Raw genomic sequence first — 23264 nt, forward strand, 5'->3', positions numbered from 1 at the left:
ATTCTGTCATCAACTTTATGGTTCATAGTTTTTCCTTTTATTAACTGTTTACTTCCAGTTTTTGAGCTTTTAATTTACAGCAGGATTCTTTCTACTAATCCCAATGGAAGACCTTGCCTTTGTGCTGCTGCATATTATCCTGTTTCTGTTACTGCAGCTTTCAAGGTCCTCCTTTTCATCCTGTATAAGCTCTCATGCCTCCTTTTCACTGCTGTTGCTTTCTTGCTTTGTGTTATTGACAAAATTCCCCAACAAGTATTCCTTTTTAAAGCCAGCCATTAATGGAAGTATTCAGTAAAACTAGCCCCAAGAGAAATTAAATTAGTGGTTTCTCAACATTTCTCTTTTTCACTGCTTAAGCTTCCACCCCATTTGTCTGGTTCCTTACCATCTCACAGTTTTGGCTTTAATGCCCATTTTCTCCAACTTAACTAAAAGTTTGTCAGATGGCATCGGGGCCAAAGGTTTACCTGCACCTAGGCAGATGAGGGTGACCAGATCTTCTGATCTCTTTCAGGGTGCAGCATGTCGTAGCGCTGAATATTCAGATGACCCTGATGGGCGGTAGATTAGGGCAAGAAATGTCCTCCTGTTTGCACAGCTTTTCAGAAGTGGTTCATGATTAAGTGTCCTATACCTTGGAAACAGTTCAAGGTTGATGTTCTCAGGCTCTGAGGACCAATAGCTGCTTATACAAGGACACGAGTAAAATGGTACCTTGTTGCCACAGAGAAGTCTGAACTTTCCCCAGACTCATAGAGCACTGTAGGAGCTAAAGAGATGACCATTGGACTGTTCTCTGTCCAAACATTTGGTGGTTCTTTAACTCCATGCATATTCTATCATTTTCATTTTGCAACTGAGACTGCACATCAGACCACACTTGATCTTTTTCTGGACCAGGCAAGCCACACTCACCAGCTGTTTAATTAATGAATAATGTGATGGGTTTTCTTTCTTAACTTCCCAAACCACTAATTTCTGCAGCTGGTCATCCCTCCATTAGATATTACAGTGAAATTCTTTACTGTGAGGGTGGAGAGATGCTGAAAGGTGTTGCCCAGAGAAGTTGTGAATACCCAAAGACCAGAGTCTTGTGCTGTCTGGATGAGGCTTTGAGCAACCTGAGCTAATGTAAGGTGTCCCTATCCATGGCAGGGAAGTTGGAACTGTATCATCTGTAAGGTCCCTTCCAACCCAAACCATGCTATGATTACACCTCTGCTGAGCTCAGTCCCTCAGTCTATGCCTACCCTTACTTAGGGACTGGACCTGCCAGCATCTTTGCTGAGCATGCACCAGGCATGGATTTCTGCTGAGGGAGGGAGCACTGCTGCAGGTTGCTACTCTCATGGGTTCAGCATCCCAGTGTGGTGCCTGTGTGCTCTACATGCACCATGTGCTAGGTGGTGCAGACAGGATCAGAAGCCCAGTAGCCCTGTCCAACAAGTACATGCCCTAGGCTGTCCAGCACTGTTATGGGCCTGGTGTGAACTGAGAGGGTGCATCTCAGGGGTTAAGTTTGTGTAAGCCAACTCACAGGGTTTTGTCACTTCGGGGTTTTCAGAGCTACATGGAAAAGCAGACATCTTTGTTATGTGAATTTTCAGTCTGACATTAGCCTGCCACTAAGAGAGGGGATCAGACAGTTGTAAAAGCAGCATGAAGAGAGGGGGAGAAGGCTTCTGGCTTCCTCTTTCCTGTGGAAGAATAGGTGCCCTGGCTAGCAGCATGGCTTGAGTTAGAGCACAGAAGGGGAGGAGAGGGTGGAAGAGGGAGGGTCTTGCAGCAAAGATTGGAGCTTGTTCTCAGATCTCTGTCCACTCATTGCTCCTGGGCACAGAGAGGTAACCTGGATGTGGCTGGTGTCTGCTCTGGCTCTCTCCCTCTTGGCTCAGTTCCTTGAGGTTGTTGGTTTCCTGGCTGTGAGCAGAAGGTATTTCTGATGGAGAAGGTGGTACCCTTGGGGGTGGATCAAGAGTGGGAGAGGGGAGGAGTCACTGATTAATGCTAATAAATAAAAGGTCCCTTTTCTTCAGTCCAGGGTTCAGGACACCAGAAGAGCTGCACCGCCAGACAAGAGCTGCAGGCAAACAACACCTTAGTGAGTATGCAGGGACCGCCTTGCTTTTACTGGACAGCTGCTTGTTATTATTGCCTTGCTGGTGCTTCACAGCTGCAAAATGTTAGGAGTGGTTGCTAAGGCATGTGTATAACGTTGTGAGTCTCCAATCCAGCAGTAGACAGATCAGGGCTGCTTTTTTGATTCCCCCTTTATCTGAGGGACTGCGGAGATTTCCCTGGCATATGCAGGTGATTGCCTTAGCTCCCTTCTCTATTTCTAACCAGTGGCTGCTTCTAGAAAGCAGAGAGGTTGGGCTCACTGTCTTGCATGGTATGTTACCTCTGGGGCAGCCCACTATTGCTGGGGAGGGGAGATGTGTGCAGGGAAGTATGGAGTTGCAAGAGAAAGCATTCCTCGAAGGAGATTTGTTGGTATAGGGCTGTGTAGCCGGCGTGTTCACCCTTGAAAAATGTATTGCCTCTGTGGTGGAAAATGAAACATTTGGGTTAAAGTGGTGTTTGTGGCTCTTCTCCTGTGGTTGATGCAGGGTATGCTCCGGGCATTCTGGGATCAGCATCCTCTGAAATGGGAACAGAGTCTTCCAGGGAGCAGAAAGCTCTGCCTTGAGTAAAGATAAATAAAGAGGGTTTGGCTGGAAAGCATGTTGGAGTTTCCCATTGTGCAGCCTCACTTTCATTCCAAAGTACTCCCAGCATCTCCCTCTCTGTGCCCCACTGTTTTCCCACTGGGGTCCCTCCTCCAGTCTCTCCCTCAAATCTCCCTTTCTTAGTAGTTCCTGTACAAGACACTTGGGAAACCTATAAAATCCACATTCAACACTAAGTCTGAAACTATGAGCTCTAAGGAATGAAAACAATCAGAGCAGATATATTCCTTAAAGAGGCTGGAGTGGCAGGGCATGGAAGGGCAGCATAAATGTCTCTGTTCCCTTCTGACCTTCTGTGTATAGCAGACTTATGTTTTTTCCCTTAGTTTTCCTCCTCATTTTAGGCTAAGCATTGATGGCACAGGACTGAGGTGATCTCCACATGGGATGGGATAATGGGGAAGAAAAGCAATTCTATCTCTTTGATCTGTAGTTGAAGATCCTTCTCAATTTCTCTCCCAGAAACCAGAGGCTTCAGGAAAGGGCCACGAGTTTGGCATTGAAAGACTAAGTTGTAAATATTAATTTAGTAAGATTAAAAGAGTAATCTTTTTTCCACTGAAGTTTCACTCCTCTCTGGTGAAGGGTTAGACTCTGGCTAGCTGACCCTGTAGTTCTTGGCTGTGTTACCTGCAGTGTGGTTTCACGGATTGGCCTCTGAATGTAACAGCAGTGACAACACCACAGTGGTTTGGGGAGAATGGCCTGAATCCAGAGTGCATTCGCTCTGTACCCTGACAGTGAGAGATCCTGATGCCTGCATGTATACATGGAGAAAACAGGTGGTCATCACAGCTTGGATCACACTTGAGAATGGTTCCTATGCCCTAGGCTCATCCCCAGGCAGTGTGCAGGGTCCCAGCCCCACCACTGCCATTATGTGAGGGCTGGCAGGCACTGGGTACCCACTTTCCCTCCCTGTCTTTCCTCTAGCAAACTACTCCTCTTTGCTCTTCACCCAGCAGGGATGGCCATCTCTGTAATTCCTTCTTTCTTCTTTTACTCTTTTCTACTTTCCCACAGAGCTGCTGGAGAGTTGAACACTCAATATTTTGTCCATCTCTGCTGTCCTTGATATTGGTCCCAGACAAACTCTTGATTTGCTTAAAAACCAAGGTAATGCTCCCAGAGACTGCTGGCCTTGGAGATTTGTCCCAGCTGAAAAGCCTTGCATTGACATCTGATGTCAGTGCCTGGTAGAGCAAGGACTGCTAGTGCTAGACCAGACAGACATCAGTCCTGAGAGATATGGTTACCTCTGCCTCCACCAAGATGTCCTTCCTTGGTCTGGAAATGGAGTGTAGTGTCAGTACCACAGTGAGAGCCCTCTGAGAGAGAGTTATGGGTATCATCTTAATGCAAAAATGATGATCCCTTTGGCAGAAGGGATTTGTTTAGGTTGCTGCTTGTTAGTCCTGGAGCAATAAAGTAGGAGACAGGAATGGGCACTAGGATTGTGTTCCTCCTCTGATGACTGGCGGGCTGCCATCACAGCAAGGGCCACTGGAGAGAGGGGGACTGAGGGAAGCAGGAGTGTTTGAAGCCTCAGTCTCCACATCTCCATCAGCAAAGCTGACAAAACAGTTTGGGTTGGCTCTATCCAGATGGAACATGGTGGGGGCAAAGAGGGCAGATCAGAGGAAAAATTAGAAAGGCAAACATTTGCATTTGGGGTCAACACGCACCTCTGCCTTTGGACCTCTGGCAGTCTCTGAAATTCCTTTCCTGAAATTCCAAAAGCAGGCCAGCTTTTATGAGTGTGGAGTGTTAGTGACATGTTTGTCTCTGGATTATGACCCCCAGCCCTGAACTGGGAGAGGAAGGGGGCATGCATTCCCAAAACTTGATTCAATCTGCTAATAGAGGATGTTTTGTAATGGCTCTATAGAGAGTGTACCAGCTAGCCATCGTCTTGCCCAGGCTCTTTCATAGGCCCCCTCCTAACTATATTTTCTTAATAAACATTCCACTGCTAATTTTGCAGTCAGCCCAGGATCTCCAGCTGCCCTCAGTGGGAAGAAAGCAAAACACAGCAAGAAAGACAGTGAGAGATTCCTCCCTGCACTGGCACAATGCGCACTCTCATCATCCTTACATTTCTGGCTGTCTTGGTGATGGCTGCCACTTGCTATGGTAGGTGACTTTTATTACTGGGTAGAATGATAACTCCAAACCTGCAGATATTTTTGGGTCTGTTCAGATGTTTGTTATGTAACTCTGTGTCTTCTTTTCTCTTAACTTAATCTCTTGCCTGCTTTGTTGCCCTTGCGTCAGATCCTCCTATTCCTGTTCCAGAGCTGTTGGCTCCAGTCACTGGGATTTGTGGTCCAGGATGCTTCAGCCCCTTCCTCTCTGTTCCAGCTCACCTCACAGACTGCTCCTCTTTCTGTCCTTTTGTTGTCTGGACTACAATAACAGTATTTATTCTTAGTTAGTCCTTGTTAATAGGAAGATTTCCTTTTTTCCTTTTGTAATGTTAGCCCCGTTTTCCTGTGAGGCACACAGTTCTGTACTGGTGGAATTAACATTCTGCTTTATCCAAGAGTCAAGTGCATTTCACTGTGCTAATCCATTCCCTGAGAACACTTGTAAGCTTTGAAGGTAAGCATGTCTCATACCCACTGAAGTGTCAGGAACAGAAAGTGAGGAACCATTCTTGAGAATCAGACTGGATGACCGAGCACAAGTCTGGAAGTTCTGACTAAAACACCACATGGCTCCATATTAAACTCCTGAACACTCTAAACTCGAATAAATTCTAGGTCACGCCTCTGATCCCTTTCTCTTCCTTTTAAACAGTACCTTAAAACCTGACTTCTCTGATTTGTATGTGTGTTCTGTTGATCTGTAGAGTGTGAAAGACCGATTCCTATCAGTACAGTGTCTTACCACGTTTTACTCTTTCTTTCCCCAGAGTCCCATGAGAGCATGGAGTCCCACGAGCATTATTGTAAGACTGCTTTACTGTTTTCTTGGATTTGAAGTGTGCTATAGATGTGCTCAAGATCATTTCCTTGTACTTTACTGTAGGGATTAAACACTCAGCCCTAGGAAACTGAATTTACTGGGAGATGGAGTTTCAAGAAAAAAAGGGAGAGATATATCAACACATGTTCATACCACCATTTTGCATTGAATATAATGCAAATTGGAAAAGAAAATTGGCAAACAGATCTTAGGTGTCAGTTGGCATGTACCAAAACCAGGTTAACTGACACTAGAAAAGGACATTGCTCAAAAAGCTCTAGGATGAGCATGGAAAGAGGTACTGCAGAAGCCAGTTACAAAATTTATTCTCTCCCAAGGACAAGGAGAGCCTTGCCTAAGCACCTTGGAAGCAGGTGGGATGTATGGATAGGGGGATGCTTTTGCTGGAAGAGAGAGTGAGTGTCACAGGAAAAGCATGAAAGGGTGGAGAGTCTTACTCTGGAACAAGCAATATCCTAGAGAAGTTAGAGCACAGATGGACTGAAGCTAAAAAGAAATTTGGACATCTGGAAGAAGGGCTTCACAAAACAGATATTTAGAAGCACAAAGGCACATGTGCGAGCCAATATCCACAGACTCCTGAACTCTGCAACAGGACTGTGATGTTTCTCGAAAGTGAAACTTTCAGTGACTGCCTAACCTTGGAGGCAGAGAGACTTACTCAGGCCCTTCCTGTTTTTACCTGTAATTTCACTATTCTTGTAATTCTGAGTGTGCTCAGGCTTCCCACGGTCTGTGCAGCTTGATGCCTATCTCTTCTTCGCCAAGCTCCACTTACTTGGAGGAGCTGTGGCAGCAAAATCACAGTAGCATTCCCCTAGGTGACTTGAGTAACAGCAGAGCAAGACCACCCTGTGCACTTCCATACAGGCTGCACCAACCACAGTGAGAGCCTGTGCGCGAACCAGTGGGGGCGACAGGAGGGAATTTAAAAGGTCCTGGGTTTCACTGTGCATAGGAGGGCAGACAAGAAGGCTGTTATAAAGGTGAAAGCTAGCTTTTGTTGCAATCTGGCATTGAAAAAGTACCTCTCTATCCTGAATAACTCCTTGCCTTCTCAGATCCCTTCATCAATAGGCGAAGGGCCAATGACTTCATACAAGCTGACACGAGACTAGGAGCCATCACTCAGGAGAGGTATGTTATGGACTAAAGACACTGAGGATGGGAATGGGGAGAGGTTCCTCCTTGCCAAGCTCAGGCTGGTACCAGAGGTGGCAGCCACAGTGACTTCTGAGAAGCCTCAGTCCCTCTCTCAGTGTGAGGTATCCCTGAAGTCCCCAGTCCTGGGAGGAGCGAGAATTCAGATAACAGAGAACACGTCCTTTGGTTTGGGGACATGTCATGTTCTGGGAGGACTCTGATTAATTCTTCTAAAGGAAACACCAACAGAAGGAGAGGGAATGAGTGTGGGATGATCAGAAAGCAAGCTCAGTTTGAGATCTTATTCTAGTCCTCAGATATCAAGCAGAACTGACCTTTTCTAAATCACAGGGCCATCTGAGGGCCTCCTTGCCTCCTCTATAAAATATGGATATAGGCAATTTCATGCGTCATGCAAGGCTTGTGAAAATTAAGACTGAAGCACAGAAATCATCTCTTAGTGAGGCATCAAAGCAAACCTCCTCAGTACCAGGTGGCCCCTTTGCATGATGTTTTAGGTCTTTGTTCCATGTGTGGTTTTGGGGAAGAGCTGAAGGGAGTAGGCTGAGGTAGGCTGCAAAGGGAGGACCCCTCCTCAGACTGAGGCAGGAGCCATTCCCCTCTCCCTACCACCTTACTTAGCCCTGAAATAAAAGATTGCCTGGGGAGGCAAAACATTCTTGCTGTAGGTCACATCGCTGCCTGGGTGTAGTAAACACAGGAGCTGGTGTGCCAAGATCTTTGTAGCTGGATAATGGACTCTGGTGACGGACCCTTAATCCTGGTTGGGAGCTGTGGTGCAGGAAAGGGCTGTAGGCAGATATTTGGGATGACAGCACTTACCCCTCATCTCTCCTACTTTTACAGGATCAGGGAGCGTACTAAGGCACCCCATGAACGTCAGAGGGAGATCTGCGAGGACTACTACCCTTGTGAGCTGTACGCTTATCGCCATGGCTATGCTGCTGCTTACAGGCACTATTTTGGGAAGAGGAGGACTAAGTAATGGATGACCTGCCCCTATCCTGGGGCCTGGAGTCCAGGGTATCCTCCCAAAAAATGCAATGGCTCTGAAACATATTCAGTTGCTTGTGTCCCTGTATGTTTTCCAGCCTGCTGCTTCTCTCCCATGTAGCCATGGATTCCTACACTGTGTTAATTAGTGCTGAGCTGATGTAGCAGAGATCAGAATGAGTTCAGAATGTGGGTGTTTACTACACAATAAATTGCTGGTTTGATACTATCTTCTCATGAGTCAGAGTATTTTTAAAGGGGGTGTGTAATTTTCCATGAAGAAGCTGAGTTTGTTTATCAGATTCTGGGGAAAAAATTACTACCTTGCAATCATAAGAGTTTGAAAGGATCTACAGTGTTTTTGTTGAGGGGTCTACAAGTTGCTTCTTTCAGAGGTCACTGGCCAATCTCAGCTCCCAGTCTTAAGACATCTTATAATGCTATGGTGTTCAGAAGGCACTTTTTGAAAATAAAATCTGTAATATCTTTCATCAGTTGGGAAAACAAAATTTAGAAGGCATCTATCTAATCTTAAAAACAAAGTTAGAGTGAGGGTTGATGACAGAAAATGCCTGTAAGTTTCTTCTTGTTTATCCAGTTACCATCAGGTCATGATGTAGGGTACTCCTGTAGAAAGGAGTGTGTGGTTCAGACTTAACTCATATTTCCTTTTGCAATCCCCTTTCAAAACCCTTACTTCCACTTGGAATGATTCCGGTAGCACTAGAAAGCTGCAGAAACCAAAGGTGGAGAGGGGTCTTGGTGGCAAAAAAACAAATAAAAGAAACCCAGGTTTTGGGGTCAGGCCCAATTTTGTTTGTATAGAACAATTCAGTTTTACTGTTCACAAATCACTTGAAACCAAGGTGTGTTAACCCTGTGCACTTGTTACTGAGCACCTCCTGGACCACTGAGGAGTGAGCATGACTGCAGTTGGGTTGTCACCACCACCATCACCAGGGCACATTGCAGAGCCTGTCCCCAGACCAAACAGCACCAGTGCTGACATGCCCAAGAATTCAGTACTGTTCTGGGCTGGTCAGCAGACACAGCAGCTGGGACACTCCTTAGTGAATGATGTGTAGGGGACATAACATCTATCTTAGCTGAGCACAGATGGTTTGAACATTTACACCTCCAGGCTCACACCATCACCTGCAAATTACAGAAGTGGGAAAGGTTCATGACATGCTATCAAAGGCTATGAGGTATAAAGTATCAAGTTGTTGACTAATCTGTGAAATAAAGTCTAGAGCCAAATCTACCTGGCACATTACAAATATGCATCTTTTTCCAAAATGTGCCTCAGAGCTTTGCCAGCTTTGAAATTGAACCTTTGGAAAGAAATGTAATTGATTGATTTATTTATTGAAAACCCTTCTGATAGGAAACTCCATCCTGCCAGTTGCTAAAGTTTTGTCCAGGGGAAAAAGTGAGAGATAAATGCATTTAAGGAAAAAAAATTATTTGGATTAAGTGTATTCACACCCACGCTTGCTCTGCATGTTCCCAAGGAAGTAAATCTTATAATCACCAACTGGAGCAAACTTGCATACCCTAAAATCAACAAGTCTGCAGTGTCTGAGTTTGACTTGACACTGTGACACTATCAAAACAGAAGACACAGGGCTCGTGCTGTCTGAGTCTGTGTCCAGAAATATCTTGCGATTCCAACCTCCAGTTAAGCAGTATAAATATTGAATAATACCAGAGATTTCTGTGGGATTTCATTAGTGTGAGCAACAACCTAACAGTTTTAAGAGACTACATGCTGGTTAGAAAGCTTGGGAAAAGCTGGGAGGACAAATAAAGCTGTTTGGATTACTAGAATTGTATATTTATTTATTTATATTATTTCAAGTATTCATCTGGAAGCATAACTTTCCTAGAATACCTATTATTTTTAGATATTTATTTATTTTTAAACTGTTGCTCTTTTGCTGGAATAATATATGTACAACTTTTGCTGGAAGTTGTCAGTATATATATTCATCTTTCCTGGGCTGTAGAGAAGATAACTTTGTTTTTTTTTTATCGTGAAAATTCTGTAAGATAAAAGACAGTATTTCTAATAGTTGGCAAAATCCCTGATGGCTCTGACTGCCCTTGGGAGCCTTTTAAACTGTACTTCTGTAACCCTTGGAAACATACCCTGCACATGGGTCTGAGGAGGACTGGATAGAAAGTGGAGGAAGATTATGATTCCTGTGCTGTTTGTGAAACATGGCTTTTGGAACTTGCATAGTGGGTTTGGGAGTGTGCAGTCATTGATAGATAGGCTGTACAGGAGCCCATGCAAGGCTCTTGATGTACCAAGCAACTTTAACCACTCAAATCCTGAAGAATAAAACACTTTTAGAGTCTAAACGTTTATTTGATTTTTTAGACAAGAAAAGCCAAAATAAAGCTTTGAAACTAGGAAGATTTCCAGGAAGAAAAAAAAAGACCCTCCCTCAAACTAGCTTCCAAAGTTCTCAGCAATATAAAAATCTCATCTCTCCAAAGTGATTTGGTGAAATTGTGAAACTGTCCAAGAATCTAATGGGTTTGCCCTATGCAAACTGTTTTACAGGTTTCTTTACCTTCAGGGGAATGAGTCAAGGTGGGGTGGGGAGAAGGGTCACCACTGGGTGTGCCTAGTATCTCTCCTGCCTTTCCAACACAATTGAGTGACTTTGAAGTTTATAAGAAAGATGACTTTTTTCTATCCAGTTGTTTTTCTTCAACAGTCCCATTCAAAACCTCTGATAAAATCTTCTGGAAATGCCCCGAGTACTGAGATGGATGTCAAAATGACTGCCAGGATCCAGTATCCCCTGGCCCAAAGGACGGGCTTTGTTTTGGAGTGCAGACACAGGAACACAAGCCAGATCCCTGAACTTTCCAAGCAATCACAGGATATAAACTGCTGCCCAAAAGCAAGCCACGGAGAACTTCAGTAACCTCCAGGAAAACTCTGAGGTTAGGGAGACTAGCACAGCCAAAGAAGACATGAGGAGTCTGCTGGCACTGCTGATTGTGACTCTGGCCCTGGCAGCACTCTGTTGTTGCGAGAAAGGTAAGGGGACATCTTCCCAGGAAGGCTCTTTAGATCACTGCTCAACCCTGCAACTTGCCACCAGCCTCCCTTTAGTCTGGGAGAGACGGACAGCTTTGAGGGGGGAGGAGATGTACCACCAGTCATTGCACAACTTCAGATCTCTGCTAGAGAGTCAGTCAGGAGTGAGAGAGGGCTTGAGAACAGAGACCCATCTTTTGCCAGACACTTTCTTCCACTGGTCAACACCCATTTGCCCCCCACCTCAGTTGCTTATTGAATTGCAGCAGAGAACTGGAACATTTTAATATTTTTAAGAATTAAGCAAGTTTATCATTTGGGTGAAGTGGCAAAGGTATGCTGGATGCTCACTTTTGAGTAAGATGGTTGAACTGCAGGCAGATTTGTGTCAGCCATAGGAGAGGGATTTTGTGCCTTGCCAGTCCTGGAGTGCTGTAGGATCACAGAGATAGGCACCAAGTCAAGCTTCCTCTCGCAGGTAAATGTGGGATGCGGAGAATTGGAGGGAAATACACCTTCCTATTCCTGTTTAAAAAACAGGGAGTTGTCCCATTGAAATGAGCACATCTCATTTGAAGGTGATTTAGTGATGGTGACTGCATGATGAAAAGATAGAATGTAGTGGCAGCTCTATAATTGATGAAGAGAGAGGGAAGAGGGGAAAGATCTGAAAAATGAGTGCTTTCCTTTTCATCAAAAAATGAAGCTGATCAGGAGAGAGGTCTGTGTTTTCCTGTATTATCTCATTCAGATTTAAATTCTGTTCAGTCCTTGGCATTGATATGTCATGATTCAATTCTGGCAAATATATTTTTTTAATCAGAGTTTTTCTTCTGTCAGTCTCTTTCTTACTTTTTCACTCGAGTATATATCTGCCTTTTTTTTAGTCATTATTATATTCCAGAATGCTTAATGGCCTAGGAGTAACTCCTAATTTTATTTTATTTTAAATCAAAGGAGTGCATATATTGCTTAAAAATAGAACTACACGTAACACTTTTCACACAAATTTTTTGTTTTGTTTTTGGCTTTTTTTTAGCGTTTTTTTTTGGTTGGTTTTTTTTGTGCTTTTCATTGTTTGGTTTTTTTTGTTTTTTTTGGTCTCTAGAGTCCTCTTTCTGCCCATAAATACACTTGTGCCAAATACCTGGTAACTTGGGTGGAACTGACACTGTTGAAAAAAGATATGGTGAAATAGTGAAAGAAAAAAAATTGTGAAACAGGGCAATGTGTGAGACCCCAGGTTAGGAGCTCTTAGAGGGTGCTTTTCTTGGATGTTTGCGGGGGCATCAAGGATTAAGTTCAGAACTGAACACAGAAATATTGTGTGTAAATTGCTCTTGAGAGGGTTGGTGAGCCAGGTACCTCAACCTCGTGTCAGAAAGCTGTGAGGACAGAGTTGTTGCTAATTTTTTGATCTATTTCTCTTCTCTGTCAATGGCTTGTGATTCCCCCCAGAAGAAATGTATCTTTCCAAAGATAGAGGAGACACTAAGCTATATTCATGTTCTGCCCAAATTTGGGGTTTATTCAAATGGTCCCCTAGTTCTAGTTGTCCCTACTCTTAGCAAGGGCGGGAAGGGTGAGGGAGGAAGGTCTTCCTCCTCCTTCCACAGTGATTACACATCTGTTGTGTCATTTAACCTGTCTCAGAGGAAGTTGAAATTAAACAAATCCAGACATAATGGATTAATTTTACCATTATGGTGGGTGTTAATAAATGGTGAGTGTTAATAAAACCCTTTTAGGAGAAACAGACCTTCTAGTTAAGTGGGGGGAGCTGGACCCAGCTAGACGGTGGCAGGATTCAGTTACAGAGTACAGCACAGGAGGATAGTCTAAATCATCCCAAGCAGACTCTTTTCTGTCTGTCTGTCTGTCTTCCAGATCCCAAAGAGCCTTCAGGATCTCTCAGCGCTGACAGTGAGTATATCATTGTGACTGGTGCTCAGCTCTATTCTACTGCATCTGCCTCCTTTTTCCCCTTTGACAGGTTTGAGGGCTGAACAAGAACCATGCTGAGTCCCTCTAGCTGTTCTCTTCTTGCTCCCTGAGTGCTTCAGTCCCTGAGGTGCAGCAAACAGGGGGCTGCCTTTCACACATGAGCAGGTGACACGAGGGAGGTCAGTGTCCCTACAGGCCAGCATTGCTCCGGGTGTGCTATGTCATAGCCTGCATCTCCACAACCCCTGAGCAATCCCCTGGCAGCACATGAGTTCTGCAGCTTGTTAGCAGCTGGATGCATCTACCCTCTGTGAAACTGGGTTGTGTTGGTGGAGCAGTATGGCCTGTCACCCTGCTCTGAGCTGGCTTTATAGACAGACCTCTATCCAGAGTGATTGCTGTGTCCCCAGATTGTTGAGAGAGCAGAATCTGCCCATGGCAATGGGCTGTGACATCCCTGCTAAATCCCACAACGTGAGGAATTTGCAGTTCCTCTCGTCCGTCACCTGGGACATGGGGATTTGCACACCTTGAGATGTCCACAGTTTTTGCAGCAAGCTGATCCTGGCAGAAATCTGTATGGAAAATCCCTTTCATTCTCCCCTGACTCTCCTTTCTCACATTTTAAAGGATAACATTGCTGCTGAGGAGCATGAAGGCTGGTATTTTTCCAGTGAGCCAATACAAACACAGATTGGGAAAGAGAAAAAAAGAAGTGTAGAGAGTGTTCAGGGAAAGATGGTGGTTTCTGACAGCTCATTAACTGGCAGTTTCTGTGTAGTCAGTATTTTGATCCAGACTAAACCTCAGCTCACAAGAGAGGGCATACCTCTCACCTCCAAAGAGAAACAAAGTCAAACACTTAATGGGGACAAGGGAAGGAACAAACTTCCCCATCTCCCTGCAGGCAGAGGTCTTAGATTCTTCTTCCCCCCAGTGACAGCAATGATTGACATTCCAGTTTCCATGCTGAAATGAGTATTGGTGTGCAGCTCCCTGTGTTGCTGCTGTGCCAGTATTTGTGCACACCTCTGCTGGTGTGGGATGATCCCATGGAGCGAGGCTGTGCTGTGATGACCCTGGATGGGGATGGGGAATGAAGTGCCTCAACTTAGTGTTTGTGGGGTGCTTCACAGCACCACAGTGTTTGCACAACCACGAATCAAGGGAGCCAACAAGCAGCAAGTAACGGCGTGTTAGTGTAGAGCAGGGGCAAATGCTGTCATGGCTGAAAGGCCTCTCGTGTTCTCCGGGTCCTGAACACTGGGATCTTGTGTATTTCTCCCTGGGTGTATTTCTCCCTGTGTGATGTTTACTGTCACTATTTTGTACTCTTTACCTTTTGTGGAACCCTGTACATGTGAGCATTGGTGTTTCTGTCTGTTGCTCATGGCTTATTGGAAGCATTTTAAGGTCTGGTTGTTGGTGTCCCATATTACTCTCAGTTGAATCACAACATAGAAAGAAAGCCAAGACTCTGAAGTTAAGCAGGCCAGGGAGAGAGGGTGCCATTCTCTTTTCTCCTTATTCATATTTTATGCCTTCTGCACATTTGCTGTGGATTCAGATCATGCTGTATGATAAGGGAATGGAGTTTATGACAGAAAAAGCCCTTGCCCCATGGAGATGTGAAGGCTGCAGCGAGGAGAGAGCCCAGCTGTTGGGCTTTGAGCAGATAGTGGGGTGGGGAGAGATGAACAGGCCATTAGAATGGTTTGTAGCAGTCATCTACTTGTGAAGAGAGCAGACTTTCCATTTTCAGAGGTTAGGCTGGTCTTTGTGTTTCATAGACCATGGCCCTGCATCTCTAACCTGCAGTGTTCTCTCTTGGTAGGCATCAAGATTAAAAAAGAAGTTGCCAATGCCTTTGTGAAGAGGCAGAAGAGATCCAGCCTCTATGAACGGTAATGACTCAGGAGTCAGGCTGAGTGCTGGACTCTGTCCCTGTTCTGAAGAGGGGTGGGAAGGCAATAGGACAGTACAAGGTATTATTTCGTAGTACATCTATGTTATTACCTCCACACTTTGGAGGAAAAAGGCTGTAGGAGACTCAGTGATGGATAAATGGTTCTTTTTTCATTAATATCCTTTAGAGAGCTCATAGCTGGACTCCAGTATTCCTCCCAGGGAGAAAGACTGTGCTAGCTGTCTGGGCTATCCATGGGGACAGAAGGATACAAGTTAGAAGCTGCTCTAACCTACAGGGTCATCAGAACCAATTTCCAGGAAAATGAGAATCACAGAAGCTTGGTCATTGCCTCTGGCTTCCTACAAAGGAAGCACAGCTCTGTTGCAGGAATAAGGCTAGATCAGAGTGGCTGTTCTTTCTGAAGCTGTAGATCATACATCTACTTGTGCAGAAATCCCAGACATAAAGATTTGGAGAAATACTAACTATTTGAAAAATTTGAGGTAATGCAAGGGTGTTCTTCATATATTTCCTGGAAGGGTTTGTTAAGCTACTCTCCTGTGCGGGCCTTTGGAAAAAGGATTTTTTATTCAATCCATCTTTGGACTGGAAGGGTAATGCTGTTTTTAGACAATAGAAGATTGGGAGGCCCCATCTGTAGAGGGAAGGATCACAGTATTGTAGCAGAGGAATGGGCTGATGGTGAAACCTGCCGTGATTAAAATCAAGATGAAATTCAGTAACAGCAACTGTACTGTCTGTACCAACAACCCCCTTACAGGTGGGGCATTGTAAAAGTAGCTTCTGCTCTAAGTATTAATCAGGAAGGACAGAGGTAGACAGACATCCTGGTGTGTTATTTGATAATGAGATAAGGTTGATCCAGAAATATGAATTCAACAACATGCAATGGGGTATTTCTAATACAGAAATAAAGTAAAAATTCATGAGGGAGTGGTGGGACTTCTGTGATGTTGTGTACAGTCTTCAGGAAAGATTAATCAAATCTAGAAGAGGAGCTAAGAAGGGCATCCAGAGCTGAGACTAAAAGATTTGGGCATGCTTAACTGGCAAAAAAAAAAATAAATTAGCTGCATGGGGCTAGTGTCTACAACAGAAGTGAGGATGATGAGAGAAAAGTGATTAAGCTAAAAGACAATAATAGCTAGTGGGAAAGTAAGTAGAAACTGAACAAAAATAAATGCAATCAGGAAATAAAAAAATAAATATGTAATAAAAATAAATAATACTAACAACAAAAAATATTCCTGGGTAGTTGGGGAATGGGAATGAAGGCAAAGAAGCCCCTCAAACCCTAACTGCTTCTGTGGTGTCCTTTGCTGATAAAACTTGCAGAGCAATTGCTGTAAGCTGGGTTCAATCTCTTTTTTTTTTTCCCCAGCATTGATTAAGTAACCTGTTTGTATGTACATAAATATTTAACTCAGCATGAGCAATCCCCTGTTGGGGTACCCTGGAGAATCACTCCTTTCATGTCAGTGTCAGGTGTGTGAACCATTTCCAATTGCACTGACTGAATCTGCAGAATGGTATCTCTGTCTTTGTCTACTCCAGGTACTTCGAGTATTATAAAAGTCCAATGGAGCAGATGCATGAGCGCTGTGAAAACTATCCCCCCTGTGACTATCTCTCTGACCAAATAGGATTTTCCTTGGCCTACAACCGTTTCTTTGGGAGATACTAAGGATTGGAAGGTCTCTTCATTTGTTCGGCTTGGAACACTCTGAGCCCCACAAGAGAAAGAAGGTTGTGGGTAGAAGGAGGGAAGGGAAATATCTAAACTGGCATCTACTTCCATTGTCTCCTTAACCAGCTGGAATGCCAGGCAGTAATTATCCTACTTGTTGAGCTTACATTAGTTTTCTTCCTTTCATCAAAAAAAGTCTCTCTTTAGGCATCTCTTGTGGTATTTTGAGCTTCACCAGAAGACTCTGTCTTACTTCCTTCCATCTGAATCCCCGGGACACAATAGGTGAAAAAAATGGTGATTAGTCTCAAGAAAACTATTGCATGCCTTAGAAACAAAACTAGACCTCTTGTACTTTTCTGAAAAATGCAGGGGGATTATAGAAGAATGCCACAATTATGATGTTGTTACACAATGTGCGTAAATGTGATGGATCTGATCCTGGGATGCTCACTGGGAGGAAGGAAGAACAGCTGCTTCCTGTTAGAATTACTGGAAAGTTCAGTATTTTCACATAGTATAATCACACTAAGTATGCGTCACAGTAGGATGTCTTTGTAAAGACAGAAGTGCGCAAATACTAATGCATAGACAGAAATCAGGTTCTGGTACATTCTTCTGGTTATTCTGTCACAAAATTTGCCCATATAGCAACAACAAAGAAATCCCAAAAGGAGTGTTTAAGGAGTGTTTCCTCCTTTTAGATGAGCTCTTCCATTTGTACACTGAATTTGGTGACTGTCTGTAAGAAGCAACTTGGAAATCTCTTGTTGTTTGTGGGGTTTTTTAACCAGTTTCTGGTGAAACTGAAGATACCCAAGCAGAACAAAAAAACCAATCTGTTTGTCTCTAATGCTATAGCATTTATGCTTGAAACTAGAAGTGTCTAAGCAGCTAAAAAAAAAAAGTTATGATATAAACAAAAAGAAAATTGATTCAAGAATGGATTGAAGTTGGTCAGCATTTCATTTATTCAAGACAACTTGTATCTAAATATATATATAATGTATGCGTGTATTTATATACATATTGTCTTCCCTCTGCACTACTTCATTCTGTTCTCTGGTATTAATATTATACCTTAGCACTTTCTGCACAGCTTCCTTAATATGCTCTGTCAGCTTTCCTTCCCTGAGAGGTAGATGGCAGATCACACCTCCAAGGACAAGGACTGCTGATCCTCAGGAGACTGACAGAGATCAAGTCTCTGGTTACATGTAAGCTGATGAAACCATCCTCAGCTGCAGATTGCAATAAACACTGCCTATGTAAAGCAGGTCGGTGTGCTGCTTCTCTCTGTTCCTCTGTACAGCCTTTACGTGTGGTTAAAGAGGTGCCTGGAAGGTACAGCCTGCTTTTGTGAGCCCTGAGGAGCAGGAACCCGGTGCATGAGTCTTCCTCCTCCCCTCCCATGTCCCAGTGTGAATCAGAAGTGACTATATCGAAATTCAGGTTGTACTTCCAGCACTCTGTGATGCTGAGGGAAAGGAGGGCCAGGCTTTTCCTGATTCACCATCTACCCAGTTCAGTGTTTTCCTGAAAGACCTAGGCCTGAAGTAAGGACACAGGATAAGTCCACAGAGATGGCTGCCAGAAGGAGTGTGAGCATCTTGTTTGGCAAGCTGCTATGACTTGTGCAAGCTATGCTGATCTTGGCCAAGGAGAAGACATTTAATAAATATCTCTGCATGTCTTGGTCAAACACCTGTGACCTGTGACTGGTTCCTCTATTGGCATAAACTGATGGGGCTTCACTGCTCACAGCAAAACTCTCCTCTGAACACCATCTAGTTAAAATGAACGGAGTGCTTATTGGAAGAAGTGAAATTTTTGCTTGGAAAAATACTAGAGAGATTAGTGAAATCCTAATGTCTGGTGTAATAATAAAATAAGGATTTTGTTGTTGTTGTTGTATGGTTTTGTTAGCACAAAAAGTTTCCTGTCTATGTTCGGATCATTCTGTTAGTTTTATATTTTTTCTCTCCTTTTCAGTAAATATTTTTTTCAAGCAAGTTGTACTGGGAGGCCTCCATTATGTCATCTACTCTGTGTCACCAGATCCCTACGTGGGCTGAAGTCATGACTTTTGGGGATCCGAGTGCACAGATCACATTACAAATTTACTGCTGAAATGGAGGAATTCGATTTTTGCTTGGTTAATGCAGCTCCAAGTCTAAGTTCTGCTACAAATCTTCTGCTGCCATCTTATGGCCATTGTATTTATTGTATTTAATAGTACACCGTTTCTTCTGAAGCATTTGAAAATGCAAATTCAGTGGCCTTTCTTCCTGATTCCCTTCACACTAAACATACACTAAGAGATCAGAAGGGAAAACCTGGGACATAATCTGCAACTGGATTATATGCAGCTGCATTGACATCTAAGAGGGGCTTTTTATCATGATTGCCAAGCTCCCACGGGAACACATCTCAGTTTAGCTCTGTTTTATCTCTACATAAACAGAAGAGGAGATGCCTCAGTTAATTCACAAACCCTTCTGTGAACTCACTTTTAACCGTCAAACAACCACTTTCTGAAATACAGCCCAAAATAACAGAAACATTCCAAAAAGGAGAAGTAGGTAGTCTCCATCTATCACTTTGTATCATTCTTCATGCCATCATTTTATGTCCCCAGTGGTGACAGATACTGTCAGCAGCATCAGCTGCTTTGGAAGCAGCCCAGTGTGAGACCTTTATGTCACCTCTCACCCTATTTCAGCAATATTTGGCAAATGCTCTCTATCCACAGAATCTAAGCATCTGCACAAACATCTCATCTCAGGAGATCACACTATGACTGGAGGTGCACCTCTCACCCAGCCTATCACCAGCAGGCCATGGAAAATGATTTTCACTTCTCTTTGATCAGAACCAAGGCCCTGACAGCTCTTGCCTGTTTTTCCACAAAGAATAGTTATCAGAGGCCATGGGGCTTTGAAAGGGAATAACTCTGTGCTGTTATTTGGAAGGGGTCTGGAAATCAGCTGCTAGAGAGGGGTTTGACTCAGTACAGAATCTGCATTTGCACACTCATTTTGCATGTACCCAATGTAAACAGTCCAACAAGGTGCAGCTCTGCAGTGGTGTAAGGGTAGGATTGGCAACACACGATTAGAAACCAGGGAGTGATAAGGAAGAGAAGGACAGTTAGGTTATCTCTGCTTCCAGATGGGATCCCAACCTACTCTGCATTTCTGTGTTGGCTTTATGAGAGCCAACTTCTTTAAAAGGGCTTTTTAAGCTCTTGACCAGGGAGTACTCATCCTGACACATCACTCCTCAAGGGACAACTGCCTTAGACTTCTCCAAGCCATGATTTTCTTCCTTTTTGCAAGAACAAGAACACTGGATACCTTGGAATTAAAAGAGCTATTAAGGTGACAGACACTCACATCAGCTGGAGTTGGTGCAACCAGACCTTTCCTTATGGATTGTGGGCACATTTCTACCAGTAAATTGTCTGCTTGGATGATTAATGACTTCTGAATTGCTGTAAGAATCTGGTGAATGATCTTTGGTTGAAGAACTGTCACCAAAACCTGAGTGCAAATTACAAACTGCAGAATTTTCCAGTTCAGGAAAAAAGGGAAAGAAACAGATGTAAATGACCTCTTCCCGAACAAAATGTTCTTTCCAGTGCCTTGGGTGGACTCTGGGAAGCCAGTGCTGCTGGGCAGCCTCCTGTTGCTGGTCTCCTCACAAATATTGGTAAAAAGGGTAAACGTTCTTTATTTGAAATGGTGAAACTGCTTACCTCACTGAAATAAGTTTTTAATTTTTTTCCCATTTGAAACAGTTTCTTTAAGGAGCTTTTAGTTAATTTTTAACTTTTCTGCTTTCAGTTCTTCTGTTCCATTTCTTACCTGTCCTAATTCTTTTAACCGCTTGGTTGGAAATTTCCTCTTGTTTAGAGCCAGATGGTTTCCTGCAGTATTTTTATGAGTAGACCTCATCGTCTCCTCTCCTTTTCCCACCTGTCTCAGCTGAGGCTCTGACAAAAACAGTGTGTTGTTGGATGGGATGGTAAAAATATTGTTCTGTGTATTTTGATGACCTTTTAGCTTTCCCTCAAAGCAATTATGATATTCAATGAGAAATAAATTGAATCCCTGCATAGTTTATGGGCCAGTATAACTTCAGAGGCTAAGAAAGGTGTCAGTTTGGTTACATGTCTAGGATGAATATTTGAGATTAAAGTGAATATCTAGCTACTTGTAGAATTCAACTATCAACTGACTACAGCACTTGACTAGTCTACTAGGTGATCAAAAAGCATAACTCACACAATTTCTTAGATCTTATTACACAAGGTTTTTATTAATTAGAAATGCTAGATACACATAATCAGCTGGTTGTTTCATAGGCAGAATATATTAGAGGTTATTTTCCTGTTATAGGACCCAGTTGTGTGAATCCTTACTCATGGTTAATATTTATTTACATGACAAGTCCAGCTGGTCTCACTGAGACAAACTGGATGAACAAAAGTTTTGTCACACTGCTACTATATTGTCCTTTACATTATTTCCCTGGAGCCAAAACATGTCCAAGAGATTTGGAAGGACAGGAAGAAGAAATTCACCTCTGAGTGTTCAGGTTACACTGCCCTAGCATATTGATTTGCTTATTCTTTCCCTCTTCAAAACCACTTAATAATCCTGGGCAGAATATTGCTATAAATGGACCATGGGTCTGTCCTACAGGCTTTATACCATCACCCTCTGAAGAGCCAGCTCTCCTGAAGTTTTTAATGTGACTGATTCACATCAAATAAGAACTCTGATATCCTGACTGGCATCTGACTGAGGTGATGTATAGGCCTGAGGTTGCTCAGAAAGGTCTTTGCCTAAGTTGCCTACCTGCCTTGCTTGCTCTGCCAATAATGACAAAGCAGCGAGAAAAGGGTAGAGAAAAACTTGGTTAGCATTTATAGAGATACACGAGAAGTTCATACTTCTGATGCTAATCTTAATTTGGTTTTATGTTGCAGGCTATGTCCCACATCCTGATGGATATGGCTCTGAATTCTTTTGATGACCAGTATCTGGGGTGCAGAGAGGAGATGATGGAAGAACTGGAGCAAGGAGACTATTTTCAAAAGGAAATAGCTGTTAACAAGGACTATTTGAACCTCTGGAAGAAGGCTCAGGAGGCTTTGTTAAAGAGCCCTGTAGGTCTCCTGAGGGAGATGCATGACAGCCATGCCATAGTCCTCATGGCTTACACCATGAACTCTTCCCTGCACTCTCAGCTGAACTGGGCTACGTCTACAGCAGGAATCTCTCCAGAGCACTACAGACAAAACTTCAGTTTCAAATATTTTCACTTTTACCTAACAACTGCTATCCAGATCATGAAGGAATGGCAGAGCAGCAAGGAAAGCATGGGGAAACGTAAGTGCTACCAGGTGCACAGGGGTGTAAAAGACTTATATATCGAGGCCACGGTAGGCAGCAGGGTGCGATTTGGCCGTTTCACTTCCGCCTCCCGCCTCAGGAGTGAAGCCCAGAAGTTTGGGAATGAAACTTTGTTTACAGTGACTACTTGCCTGGGAGCAGCTATGCAAGGCTTTTCTTACTACACATCTGAGAAGGAAGTCCTCATTCCCCCTTACGAGATATTTCTTGTCAAAAACTTCATTCAGACACAGGACGGTAACCGGCTGCATCTTCATTCTGTGGGGAACTACAGCAAGTACCACTGCCAGCTGGTGGAAGGTATTGTATACAGCCTCTCCTATGCGGTGGGGGCACAGGGCAGTCTGGTCTGCAGTACCCCAAGCAGCCCTCACCAGCTGCACCTACACAGGGTCACACTCAAGGGCAAATCTGTAGCTTGCCCGCTATATTCACCTACAAGAGCCACATGACCCAGATTTTACCCATTTGCTGTGAAACCTGGGAGAACTCCACAGGTCACTAAAGATGAAGCCACCTGATACACCCTGGTCTCAGGGTTCTTTGCAGCCTCCATTTGTCCCAGGTGCCTTTGCAAGGATGTTGTAGGACTCACGCATTTGGGTCCCCAGTGTTCTTATTGCAAAGGCAGGTGAGATTTGCTGGCAGTTTGAACCCAGATATTTATGCTGGTGGTTTGCAAGGCTGCTACACTTCCAGCATCAGGACTACTCTAGTCCACTACCACTTTGTGAAGCTACTACTTATCTCTGTCAAGCTGAGGTTAGTGTAAACAAACTATTGGTGCTTTAGCTGTGATCTCTCTCCTGAGACAGAAGGGAGAAAAGGTATCCTTTGGCAAGGAACACACTGAGTTTCCTGGCTATAGGGATAACTCTGTGCTGGAAGACCTCATTGGGCCTGTTGCACATCTCCATCTTTCTGTAAGTCCACCACCAATACTGGACTCTTGCTTTTGTCTCTTTGGAGAGTAGTGTGTCAGTGCAATCTTTGAACTTGAAACAATCATTCAGGAATAAGAGTTTGTTCCTGGAACCAAGCCAAAGTAGTAGATATAGTTGAGAAAATGGCTTTTCTGGGCAAAGGATGTGTTAGCAAATGTAGCAAGCTTTAGGAAGTGAAAAGAGTCCTAAATACTTCTGTCTTGATTTTTTTTCAGCTTCAAGATGTAAGAACAGTGGTTCCGCTGCCCTTGCCTCTGCCATTCTTCCTGGTGTGGTTGCAGTTTCTATGTGCTTGGCCCACAGTCTTTGGTTCTCTGGCTGCATCCCATGAATAGCAGCCAAGAAGAGTTCACAGACATTCAGTCTCTGGAGTTCCTGTTGCTACAGAAGGTTCAAACTTCCCT

The 23264-nt window shown here is 43.7% G+C and overlaps 3 protein-coding genes across 5 annotated transcripts; all 3 read left to right on the top strand.

Moving 5' to 3' along the window:
- The first annotated feature begins 1845 nt into the window (after nt 1-1845).
- Nucleotides 1846-8106, top strand: MGP (matrix Gla protein). Its single transcript, XM_051784342.1, has 6 exons — nt 1846-1936; nt 2040-2104; nt 4717-4865; nt 5647-5682; nt 6782-6857; nt 7731-8106. Exons 3-6 carry the CDS (start codon nt 4805-4807, stop codon nt 7867-7869), a joined length of 312 nt encoding a protein of 103 aa, XP_051640302.1. The 5' UTR covers nt 1846-1936; nt 2040-2104; nt 4717-4804; the 3' UTR covers nt 7870-8106.
- A 2685-nt stretch (nt 8107-10791) lies between these two features.
- Nucleotides 10792-16778, top strand: LOC127469701 (osteocalcin-like). Its single transcript, XM_051784350.1, has 4 exons — nt 10792-10935; nt 12823-12858; nt 14714-14783; nt 16364-16778. The coding sequence occupies exons 1-4, from the start codon at nt 10869-10871 to the stop codon at nt 16491-16493; spliced, it is 303 nt and encodes a 100-aa protein (XP_051640310.1). The 5' UTR covers nt 10792-10868; the 3' UTR covers nt 16494-16778.
- Nucleotides 16779-19670: 2892 nt separating this feature from the next.
- On the top strand, nt 19671-23230 carry ART4 (ADP-ribosyltransferase 4 (inactive) (Dombrock blood group)). 3 transcript variants are annotated; one of them, XM_051784291.1, is made up of 3 exons: nt 19671-20216; nt 21490-22216; nt 23076-23230. In XM_051784291.1, the coding sequence occupies exons 1-3, from the start codon at nt 20124-20126 to the stop codon at nt 23189-23191; spliced, it is 936 nt and encodes a 311-aa protein (XP_051640251.1). In that variant the 5' UTR covers nt 19671-20123; the 3' UTR covers nt 23192-23230. The 3 variants fall into 3 exon arrangements, with proteins under 3 accessions (XP_051640251.1, XP_051640252.1, XP_051640253.1); XM_051784292.1 differs by having other exon boundaries at nt 19671-20207; XM_051784293.1 differs by having other exon boundaries at nt 19671-19991.
- The last annotated feature ends 34 nt before the right edge of the window (nt 23231-23264 follow it).

Source organism: Manacus candei, unplaced genomic scaffold, assembly GCF_025592945.1.
Source record: "Manacus candei isolate 608988 ecotype Guabito, Panama unplaced genomic scaffold, ASM2559294v1 h1tg000018l, whole genome shotgun sequence".
NCBI lineage: Eukaryota > Metazoa > Chordata > Aves > Passeriformes > Pipridae > Manacus > Manacus candei.

What these genes read in the sequence shown, in the direction of transcription:
- MGP (XM_051784342.1), top strand. Translation starts at nt 4,805, where the DNA reads ATGCGCACTCTCATCATCCTTACATTTCTGGCTGTCTTGGTGATGGCT. An exon ending in GATGGCTGCCACTTGCTATG is followed by an intron (nt 4,866 to 5,646) that starts GTAGGTGACTTT and finishes TTCTTTCCCCAG; the next exon opens with AGTCCCATGAGAGCATGGAG. An exon ending in GGAGCCATCACTCAGGAGAG is followed by an intron (nt 6,858 to 7,730) that starts GTATGTTATGGA and finishes CTACTTTTACAG; the next exon opens with GATCAGGGAGCGTACTAAGG.
- LOC127469701 (XM_051784350.1), top strand. Translation starts at nt 10,869, where the DNA reads ATGAGGAGTCTGCTGGCACTGCTGATTGTGACTCTGGCCCTGGCAGCA. An exon ending in ACTCTGTTGTTGCGAGAAAG is followed by an intron (nt 10,936 to 12,822) that starts GTAAGGGGACAT and finishes TCTGTCTTCCAG; the next exon opens with ATCCCAAAGAGCCTTCAGGA. An exon ending in AGGATCTCTCAGCGCTGACA is followed by an intron (nt 12,859 to 14,713) that starts GTGAGTATATCA and finishes CTCTCTTGGTAG; the next exon opens with GCATCAAGATTAAAAAAGAA.
- ART4 (XM_051784291.1), top strand. Translation starts at nt 20,124, where the DNA reads ATGTTCTTTCCAGTGCCTTGGGTGGACTCTGGGAAGCCAGTGCTGCTG. An exon ending in CACAAATATTGGTAAAAAGG is followed by an intron (nt 20,217 to 21,489) that starts GTAAACGTTCTT and finishes TTTATGTTGCAG; the next exon opens with GCTATGTCCCACATCCTGAT. An exon ending in CCACTGCCAGCTGGTGGAAG is followed by an intron (nt 22,217 to 23,075) that starts GTATTGTATACA and finishes ATTTTTTTTCAG; the next exon opens with CTTCAAGATGTAAGAACAGT.